Genomic DNA, 11,828 nt, shown 5'->3' with positions numbered 1-11,828 from the left:
GAATATGAATGTAAAAATATGAATATGAATACATAAAGTTACGCATACATCTTTTTGATAGTGTTCTTACTCCATAGAGTGACAGTTTAGTCTGTCCTACATTCCTTCTTTCTTCTTTAGAGTATGTTCTTTTGCCTTCACCCTCCTTCCTTCTTCCACATTACACAAACACACAAAAAGCGGCACAGAACATAGGCAAGCACGCAAAGCAAGCAAGTGCGTGCACACACACACATACACACACACACACACACACACACACACACACAAACAAGTGTGTGGGCACAAACTGACACTTACACACCAACATCCTGTTACTGATCCACCCACTTGCATTGAGACAAGGAGAAGGAGAGAGAGAGAGAGAGAGAGAGAGAGAGAGAGAGAAAAAAGTGTGTGTGTGCGTGCATGCGTGCGTGTTTATGTGTGTAAGTGAATGAATGCCTCATTCAATGGCAATGATGCTAAAGCCATAATAGTAGTCATCAGTATAGCCGGGCAGGCCTTGACCTCATAGGAAATTACTGACTGGCTAGAACGCTCTATATAGTGCTCTATACTGCTCCATTCAATAAGCTCTATATCACACACGCACACATGTGTATGTGCACACACAAAGACAAAGGCACACATACAAAAGGCAAAAGACTGACATTCACACATTGCCTTTGGTTTGTTCATTTTTTTCTTTCTCAGTCCCAAAGTAACAGACAAATCTTAAGATTTATTGTAAAGCAAAATTACATGCAACAATAACATGTAAAGTCTCTTTCTTTTGTCTTTTTTTCTCACATGGGGAAACGCAGTGCTATTTGCTGAAGAAACAATGCTTTGACTGCTTTCAAGCCGAGCAAGTGCACGGACCAAGAGCTGTGGTCAAAGTTCAGAGTAGCATATCTGCCTTTTCTGTTGGTTCAAATTCTACTACAGAACACAGACTACATTACAGAACACAACAAGTTTGCTGTGAGAGGATGTCCTGATTGTTTTGTTTGTATGTGTATATCATAGTGTGTATACTTTACTAATATGTACACACAGCACAGCTAGATTTTTTGCATATTCAGTTATGTGGTTATTTTATGTGGTGTATGCTCTTTTTTATCAGTCAGTAATGAGCTACAATGTGTGTGACACTTTAACGTCAATAAATGGCACCATCAATCCTTTATATACAGTGTATATATATATATATATATATATATATATTTTTTTTTTTTATCATGTTACCAACTCCCTTTTCTTGGGACAATATAGCTTATAGACTACAGCTAGACAAAAAATGAAACTTCTAATTTAATGTCAGCAACAACAAAAAAACAACTCCTAAAACCATCTGTCCACCAGAAAGACAAGTTTGTTTGTCAACTGTAAAAGCTTAGGCAAAGCTACACTTAAAGGTGCACTATGAGTTCCTGCATGGTTTCAGTGCGGTTTTATTTTTGTGTCAAATCGTAGGCATCTCTCTTTGACCTGCTAGCTGCCTGCCCCCTGAATACATCGTGAAAAAGCCCGGTCTCGGGCGACAATACAGGAGTCGTAAATGTCAAAAAAGACAGTAGGGGCACAGGATAGGCACCAAAACACAGCAAAACACTTCAGCCAATCACAACAAGATGGTTGGAAGGGGGGGGGGGTTAGTGACAGTTAGTCAGTTTAGTCATGATGCACTGGCTTCCCATCCAGGAACACTATGTACGTTTGTGTTACCTGGTCTGATAGGTTACGTAGCTGCTATATTGTACAATTGTACACAGGCACGTTCTACAATTACCTTTACTACATGAATCAGTAAAATATAAACCTTCACACATGCTTACACCCCCTAGGTTTCCTTGAGTTGTGCACTTATACAGGTAATTTACCTCTTGTTAGTGATGATCGGTACCCTCCAGCCTTTAACCTGGCTCAGCTCAGTATCTGACACATCTATCTGCAGAGGTAGCTTGGGCACCCAGACTGTGAGCTGCAGCTGAGCAGATAGGTGCAGGTAGGTAAAGTTGACTGCCAAAGACTGACGGCCGCGCATTTCTTTACCATTCACCAAAACCTGGTCACAGTTTGTGGAAACCTGAAAAGAGGACAAGAGCAGGAACAAAACAGGAGAGTTGGGTTGCGTTTGGGACAACGTGCATGCAGAATCTGACACTTTTAAAAGGGCCTCACACAGACTGAAAGGCGCTGACACACCAGCCCGATGATCGGCGGTCGGACAGTCTGCCGAGGTTGGTGACTCGAGTCTGTTCGCTGTGTTCCGTGTTGTCGTCAGCTGGAGGACCCGTCGGCCTTCATATTTGCCAATCTGACACGTTGAATTGGGGGGGCGGGCAGTTGGACTCAATGACCAATCTGATCGGTGGAGTGGTAACCCGGACATATCGAGCGGGATGAGCATAACAAACGCCTCTCAAAATCTGATAAAAAGCTTTTAAACTGAACCTTGTTGATCTGAAATGAAGACAGATTCAGCAACATGGCCTATTTCTCAGTTAAAATGTTTTCAGATACACGTTTTGGGGAACTATTTTTGTAAAGTACGAGATTGTATTCTGAACAAGCCGTCATTATGGTCTCTTTTGGAATTCCAGAGAGGCCAGACCCACGTGACACGTTTGTCCAATCAGCTGCCAGTTTTCACTTTTTGGGCGGCAATAGAGATTAGCGCCGCCTGCTGTTATGGAGACATATTACGTCTTGTGCACATGCAGAATGTACGTTCAAGTCGGCGTCGCTTCAGTGTGTTCCGAGGCACTTTTTTGACCAAGTCGGGGAGGCAGTCGGCCGCCGGGTTGGTGTGTCAGAGCCCTAACTCGATGATTTCTGCAGAAACAGATGCCGCCCCCGTTGTACATTCCTTAAGCACAGCCTGGAGCGAGCTTTCACCAGAACATTCGTGCTCTTGCAGTTGATAAGATCTTCTTTCAGTGATTGCTTATACTTTTATTCATCCTGTAAAGCACTTTGGAACACATTTTTGCAAAGTGCCCTAAAACAAAAGGTTAATAATATGCTTCTGCAGCTTTTTCTTGCCACAGTGGTGGCACCTGATACCCGGGAAGCTCATGTCACCTCCACCAATCTGAAGCAATGCATTAAAAGTACAACTTGTAACTTTCGAAAACCAGTAATTCACATTCATTTTAAGACATTAGTATAATTGCGTTGAACACATCCGACCACCCAGGAGAATACTGCCAACCTTTGCACTGCATTTTAAATTGCAAAAGGATCTAGGAGGGGATCTGTTCTAGAATCATAAGAAGACTAGAGGGCGAAAACATTTGCTCTGTGAGAGGAATTATGAATAATAATCCTACATTTGACAACACTGACAGATACATATACATATATATATATATATATATATATATATATATATATATATATATATATATATATATATATATAAATAAAAGTCATCCAAACCATGGTCTCATTGTCTACAATGATTCATAGTCGCAGATTATGTTTTACAGTTATATCCTGTTTAACCCCATTAATCAACTCATGACCCCTCACATTTATTTGGTGACCTTAGGAGGGCCCGACCCCAGGGCTTGAAACCACTGGTCTATACCATACAGCATACAGTAACTATGTAAAGTATTTCAAAATAAAGACATTGACCTGCTCTAACAGAAAGATGATACTTAAACATTGCTGACTCAGTATTAAAATCTATTAAAGTAATGATTTATCAGTCACAGACATTTTTACTGCATAACATTACAAGATTTTGTTGATAATCCTTTCGTATGTAATTAGGATTTTTGAACAAGCAAAGGATCTGAGTCCTTTTTCTACCACTGTTGCAAATAGAAGTGCAATTCACATTAGCAGTTATTTACTCGTTTTGCTCATTAAGATTCTGTTGAAGCTACTGTTGAAATTGAAAGAAAAAAACGGTTTCTTTGCACTTTAAAATCCTGAAAGGTGGCCCAACAGTTGTAGTTAACAAGGATTTCTCCAGACTAAACTATTTTCAGAGTTCATATGTATTTGGTGTCTGCTCAGACACAGTTTGTCAGATGCAACAAGGATGCAACAAATAATTAATTAAATAAATATTCATTGTCTCAAATGTGGCATTAAAGCTGCCCACTCATGCTATGGTAAAACCAAACAAAATACAGATTTGTCATGATCCAAACGCTGTGGACATCATTCTTATGTTTACCTCTGAGTTTCATAGACAGTCACGTCTGTGGAAAATGGAAAACGTCTTGTGTATCAACTTGACTGAATTTACGCATTGTCCTTAACAGCACCATTACATGTTTTTTCCATTATTATGGAAATGCAGATATCTGGTTTTAGAACAGTATTATTCAAATTCAATTGATACTGAAGTGCAAAACATTTATTCAGACACTGGATTATTATGGTTGTGTTTCAGAAAGTGGACAGAATCCTTAAAGACACTTTGACAGGCAGAAAAATGGAAAAGCCTGGAATTTAGTCAGTTTCATTTTCCCCCTCTTTGCTCATCTGACTGTGTGACTGATTGAGATGACGTTTATTTGGACAAATCGTCCCACGTGTTTTACCAACAATGGATTCATGCAAGAAGGAAACAGATCATAACGCAATGTAGTATAGCCTATCTTAAATCAATCAGATTTAGAATATATAGTATTCTGGGCCAGTTAATTGTTCATATTTTGTCTAGAAAGTTATACTCAAAACTATGATTGTCAATTAATATAAAGAATACTGACTGAATTTTCCACAGCCATTCACCCATTCTTGACCTGTACAGTATATAACCTATCCTCCCCCTTTTCTTTACCATACACTTTTATTCCCTTTTAATCTCTCTGTCATCTCTCCACACTACACGTATCCTGATCACCTCATCCTTTCTCCTCACCCCTTCTGTTTTTGCTCTCAGGCTCATATTTAACACGAACCCTTTAGTCTGACTCTCTCTGCCTCACAAAGTCTGCCTAACTCACCTTTCAATGTTTTTCAACTGCATTTGCAAAATGCTAATTTCCATACTTGTACAAATTATTTAAGTCCTGCTTCATTCTATTACACAGTTTTTAAATGCATGTATGTATTTGTAATATGAATTTACCTAGGATTGAGTTCCCTTGTGTGTATGCTCTCTTTTAGCAACACCCTCTTTTACAACCACCCAGTCATACACAGTATTACCAGGCTTCTTCACTTGTCTTAAGTTTTGGAGCAAACCATAGAATTTGTGCAATGTTTGGTCAAAAGTAATTTGAAAACTTTTTCTCATTCTCACTTCATTCTTATTTATTTGCAACAATTGACAGTAATTTGCTCCTTTGTCATTTTTGTAACCCTAAACATATTATGTTCAGGACAAACATATAACTCCAGTGGGATGTTCATGTCGCTCTGTCTGTGGATTCTTCTTCGCATCTAACATCCTTGCGGTCTGCGTTACCTCAATGCAAGCTTACACATTTTTGAAGGTGCACGTCGAGCTACGGTGGAGGGCTGGGAGAGCGGTTCACATCGACGCAGAGGGGTCTGCGAGGTACGTTGTTGATACGACGCAGAACCATAAAACAGCATAAGACAAGTCCACTCTACATGGGGGATTAAACTTGCCAGTTTGTATTAATTTATAGTCTTAGCTGTGTGTTAAAAACCTATTCTACAAGATTATGTAAATATGTCAAGGAGAGGTTCAACACTCACCATTATGAGATTATGTTTTAGCCACTTAGTGACGATTTGGAGAATATTGCGAGTTTTGACATTAAAATATTAACTTCAGGTTTTAGATCAGGGTTCTGGTTGATTATAGTTATGCTCGGGTCGGATCAGGCTAAGAACCCTTCTAAACACAAACAAGCACGCACAGCACTACACACACTTTGTGTGGTGTGACATTTTTTCTGGATTCCTCAGAAAGTCTTTGATCTCAAAAGAGGTTAACATTTGGAACATAAGTGCAAAAACGTTTCGTCTCTTTCTACTCTTACCTTTTAATTTCTTTCAATTTTACTTTTTTCTCTCCGCTTCTGCTCCCCAACATAAAAGGAAAGGTGCCCAACCCTCTCTTTTTTTTGCTTTAACTTTCTTTTTATCTCCACCAAGATCCACTATTTCCCTCTCTTGACCCTCTCCTTTTCTTTTGTCTCCGCCTTGCCCTCCCTCCCCCATCGCACCGTCTCCCTCTTCATCTTCGTCTCTCTCTGAAACCTGATTTACCGCTTGTTAACATCAAAGGGATGTTAGACTGTTGGCGCCTCAAACTATTTCTCCAAATCATTCTTATATTCCAGGTGAAAATCAGTGTGACAACAGCACTTGGTAACTGTGGCGGGGTTTAGTTTCCAATGAAGGCATGAGACAGCAGAAGTCATGGGGATGCAAAATGGTTCTGCTTGAACTACCACAAAGTCATTGTCCAGGACTGTCATTTCTACCACAGGTTTGCTGAATTACTTCTCCTCTATTGCTAAATGTCCCAAAGGAACATTTCAGAAAAATCAAGATTTTGTTCATTTAGTCAGCTTTCGGAAAGTTTGAACAAATAGGCCGGGAACTTTTCAGGTCAGTAAGAAAACAGTTTGGGGTTTACAAAATCATAATTTGATTCCACTGCAGAGTGACAAACTCTGAAGTACTAAAACACAATGGATGTAGGATAACTACACAATATACAACTCTTGATCTTAACTTTAGCTTCTTTCCATCTTTTATTCCAAAACGTAATTGAACAATTACAACGTTATTGTACGGGAGTGGCTTCTAAGAGCTTCTTTTACCTGTTAACAGCTTAGCAGTTACCTCTGCAAGTGCCTTGCTAAAATGTTATATGTTGCTTTTACAACCTACATTTATGATTTGTGCTGAGTCAGAAAGTTGGTCTTGTTAGAACATACATTTTGTTTTGGCTTAACTTGCACCTTTTTGTTTTGTTTCAGAGATAAGTTTTAAGGTTAGTTTAAATATTTAAAAATTTAGATTCGGCTAACATCCAATTTGCTGCCAGTACAGACCGTAATTCCTCAAATTAAAGCCGTTGCCTTTATTTACCTGAACCGCAGAAGTCACCCAGCTTTTATTTGAAGCATGCTTATAATAGAGGCAGGCCTTTATTTCTAAATTGCAATATTTCTAATTCTAATTGTTTAATAAGTATAACTGTTTTAAATAAACCGTTTTACATGAAAAGCAGTGGCGTTCCAGTAAACAGAGAGCATTCCTTTTTGAAGAAACATTTGCAAAAAGAAATAGCACCATCCAACTACAGCTAGAAGGGCGGCAAAGCAATCTGGGTCGGAAATAATCAAACACCACCATTATGTCCGTTTGAACCCTGCAAATGTTTCGGGAATTAAAGGTACTACGGTACTGCTGGTAGATTACAATACGAACATACGGTGCACCAGTGATTAACGTTACAGACAGTAGCTAGCTAGCTTTGTTTCTAGCTCCTGGCTAACTCTGTTTCTCCCACCTCCAACACCTCCTGCTAGCTAGCTAGCTGTGCTCTGCTCCTGTCGGCTTATCTCGTCAGCTCCTCTGTTTCTTCCAGTATCGGATTCTCCTGGGGTCAACGTCGAAATGTGTTGCAGCTTTTTCACCAGAGTTTTCCTCCTCAAAAAAACGTTTTTTGTTTTGTTGTTGATAATCCGTCACTAGCACAAGAGCCCGTCATTCTCTGCTGTCACTAAATGAGAACCGTGTTACATCCGATGTAACTACTGCCATCTAGTGGCACCTGTACGTTACTACAAACCACACTTGGCTGAGAAACACATTCAGCAAAATAGGCCTTCAGTAAAATACCGGTAGGAGAAAAATATTTTATATGAGTACCATAACCCAGAAAAAATCTGTTTAATTAAATTGGTAGAAATGTACATTACGATAAACTTAAATGCTAATTATTGTAAAGGCATTTAGGAGATTATCCACACTACCTTTTCCCTGGCCTTAATTTGAGGCCGGCCTTTATTTGTCACCATCAGAGGCCTAGCTTTTAATTGACTACCGGTCTTTATTTGAGGAATTACGGTACAAATAAAGACAGACAGACATGGTATTGAACAAACACAGACACAGAGATCTTCCTAAAAACACCAAAGACAGGGAAAACATTCACACTAAAAACACACCAATCCCTTTGTAAATAAAATAAGTAAATCAGCTAATAGCAACAAAACCAAATAGATCCTCACAGTCCTATTAACGTATCTGCTATTTAAAAGCTTCATTGACACAGAATCAAATTCACTTTTAAATCTATTAAATCTACTTTGTCAATTTTCCTTCCCCCAGTTCTTTTTTTGTTCTTTTTTGCTGTGTTCTTAGTGTGTGCGTGTGTTTGTGTGTGTGTGTGTGTGTGTGTTCATTTGCTCACATGGAACAGAGCTGAGTGCCAAAATTGACTCAGAGACATTATGTGGAGATGGCGGCACACAGAGAAAGAATTAACGCATGAATACAAGCAGATTCACTCACGCACGCACACACGCACACCCACAAACGCACACGCACACACACACACAAACACACACAGTTGGGGATCTGGCATTGTGATTGGTAAAGAAGAGGAAATCTTGTTAAAATATGCTGTCAGTTCATTTTATTTGTTTATTCACTTATGTATTAGTCCAGATTTAAAGTAATCAAAACAGATTAATAGATGTCCATACTCTGATTCTACTATAGAAATAAATCAACAATATAACAAAGTTTTTGTTTTGTTATAACAACTAATATATACTTTCATGACTACATGAAAAAAATGTGAAGTTTTGATTTCTGCCCGTGTCTTGCCCAATGCCTGCCTGATTACAGTAAATCAACTATAAGGTGCAAAAATATGCCAGCACATTTAAAGCGTATAAATGAATTACGTCAACTGCTTGCTCCCTTTCTGTCACAGAGGATATTAGATGAAATTGGAATGGCTCCCAAAGAAAAACGTTGCAAAATAAAGCAGAAATATTTTGAGATTAGATTGTCCCCATGGAGTCTGAAACAACTTCTTAACATGAGAGACCAGTCACATTCAGTTTGGAGAGAGTAGGACCCAAAGGTTTTAACTTCAAAAAGCTTTATGTCATTGTGGTTAAAATAAGCCTCCTGAATAGCCCCCAAAAAACATGATTTTACCCTTAAAATTTCAACATGAGGAAAGTTCCATGCAGTGACTGTGAAGGATTACAGTTCATTATTGTTATTTTAAATTAACTTATTTTTACAAGGACAACTTTTATAGGAAAGACGAAATAAATATATCAGTTGTGGACCTGCACACACACACGCACGCACAACAAGTGTATTGGTGTTTTTGCAAGTAAACAGCTGAGTTGGAGGTTTGAGGACACTGAAGAATGGATTTAATCTCTCTGTTTCTCAGAAAGACACACACAGTGAGAGAGAAAGCAGGGCAAACAGGAGTGGGGACGAGAGGAAAAGCAAAGTGAGAAACAGTGGAAGAGACAAACAGAGAGGGAGAGAAGTAAAAGAAGAGCAAAGGGAAAGCAGTGAGAAAAAAAGTAGCAGAGTGAAAGTAAAAGCGTGGATCTCATCAGTTAGGAGTTGTTTAAAACACAGAGGCCAGAAAAAAGTGCCTTCCCCTTTATCAAATAACGCAAAAAACACCGCAACAAAGCACAAACCTCCAAGGACTGTTGCTGAAAACTTTCCTAACTTCTCAGCAGCAATTTCAACCAAAGCAGACAGAAAGCTTGGCTGCTTAAACTGTGTTTTATTAAAAAAGTAGATGCTTAATCCTATCCTTTTTTGGGACACACAAACACACACACACACACACACACACACAAACACACAAACAGCACAAACATACACACAGCACAGTGCACAGAGACGCATGCGTGGAAAAACATGCTGAAGGTATTACATACAGTCCATACATTTTTTTTCATTTTTTTTCCCGCAGCTTTTATAAAGTGTCAAAAGCTATAAAAAAAAATCTTGTTATTAAATATAAACACTATGTAAACTACACATGTGCTGTTGTTGCAACACATGCTCAAATTCAGGTATTAGTGTAGGAGTTTAACAGTCTACATTTTAATTCTAGTTTTTCTTCTTACTACAGTACAAGCACATACTTTGACTTATAATGATCCGCCTACAGTTAAAATAGGTTATTATGCATGCAGGAACTTCTGACCCACAGACCCCGGCTCTGTTTCAGAGAAAATGTCATGTTTTATTCGTGGCTTTGTGTAGAGGTTAATTGATGGTCGTGTCTCGAGCTGATGTACAGTAAATCAATCTGCATGAACACGCAATGCTTGTAACAATCCAGCTTTTTACTCTGCGGTTGTCAAACAACCTGTCGCTGTCTTGGCCCCATCCCCCAAAGGAAACTCTGCTTGTTCTGTGGATATCCAATCTTTTTTAATATTTTATTTGATTCATTTTAGATTGACCAGACAACATATTCCAAAAGGATAACGTGTTAAAATTTGAACACTTATTTCCAACACTGGTCCTTGGTGTTAAAAACATGTTTACGTATAACAAAGACCTATTGCAGGACAAAGACAATAACATTTAACACAAATCATCCAAGGTTTAAGAGTATTTACAATTTTGAAGGAAAGCGGCAGATTATTCCACAGTCTTACACCTCTGGGCACTTTACAAGACCACACACTAGTATTGTGATTATGCTGTGTATCAATCATTTTAATATGAGAGTGTCAATATTTTGGAGCAGAGCCATTTATGGCATTATACATATGATTCAACTTTAACTGCTCCACTTTAACATGTCCTGGCACCAGTCCTACCCCTTTAAAAGCATCTCTACCAGCGGATAGCGGATAACATTATTTTTATGACTTGTAGTCTGTTTTTAAGTTTAACTGATAATCCACTTTACCAGGCGGAACATGCACATTTGCCAGTACTTACAGACCTCTTTCAGACCGCCCTGGTGACTTTATTTATATAGCTCGTTTTAGTGTATGGGGTCCTGTTGCGAGTGAATGTTGAGTTTTACGTACTGGCCAACTTCTGCTTGAGAGTTGTCACTTCAGGCTTCAAACACTCCCATAGTTCAAGCAACTCGGCTACGGAATTTTGAGGATGTGGAGCGTTGGCCAGAGTGGCTAGGATGGTGGTATGTAGTAGGCAGACTCAAACATTACACATTTCCAAAGGTGATTAGTTTATTTCCATGGTCTGCTGTACCCTGATAATTAACCAATCAAACTTAAAGACAATTGCACATTAAACTACTAGTAGCAATAACAGGCCCATGTTCCTGGCAGCACAGCCTCACCTCCCTCTTTTTTTCCCCCCCCGGGAGCAAAAATCCCCCCATTTATACAAGGTTGTCAATTCCCACCCCACCGCTTCAGTCCATCCCATCCTAAAGCAGGATGATCCACTCCATAACATGAATACCTAGCCATCTCTTAAGCTATGGAACTTGGTTACCAGTTCCCTCCTATCCTACTGGCTACAAAACAGGTCAGGATTATTCATACCTTTTTAATACAATAACCATAAACAACCAAAATAAACATTCCTATACAAAAGAAAACCTTCTACTTGGTTTGGCCCGGTGATGTCATCCATGACCACCCTATACCTATGAAACAGGAAATAATTAGGCTGACCACTCCCCAAACAATTGTCCTGCATGGTGGAACTGAACAAAGGAACAAACAATTGTAAGTATCAATAAAACTTTAAACCATGTTTATAGTTGCAACCTAATAAAATGGCACTGAAACTAACATGACTGTGTGTTTACTTTACAAATGACCTGTATGGGCCAAGTGGTTATCAAACCCACTTTGTCACAGAGGAAATGGTCGTCTGTATACAGCATACTGTTTTATATCGCC

The 11,828-nt window shown here is 39.0% G+C and overlaps 1 protein-coding gene across 2 annotated transcripts in view; it reads right to left on the bottom strand.

Moving 5' to 3' along the window:
- si:dkey-215k6.1 (transmembrane protein 132C) overlaps window positions 1-11,828 on the bottom strand; it is a 244,993-nt gene that overhangs the window by 17,059 nt on the left and 216,106 nt on the right. For both annotated transcript variants that reach the window (XM_034871794.1, XM_034871796.1), the window contains exon 7: window positions 1,866-2,071. In XM_034871794.1, coding sequence (XP_034727685.1) covers window positions 1,866-2,071 — 206 coding nt within the window. The remainder of the gene's footprint in view (window positions 1-1,865; window positions 2,072-11,828) is intronic.

Source organism: Etheostoma cragini, chromosome 5 (genome assembly GCF_013103735.1).
Source record: "Etheostoma cragini isolate CJK2018 chromosome 5, CSU_Ecrag_1.0, whole genome shotgun sequence".
NCBI classification, from domain to species: domain Eukaryota; kingdom Metazoa; phylum Chordata; class Actinopteri; order Perciformes; family Percidae; genus Etheostoma; species Etheostoma cragini.
This window is presented reverse-complemented; position numbering and strand designations above follow the sequence as displayed.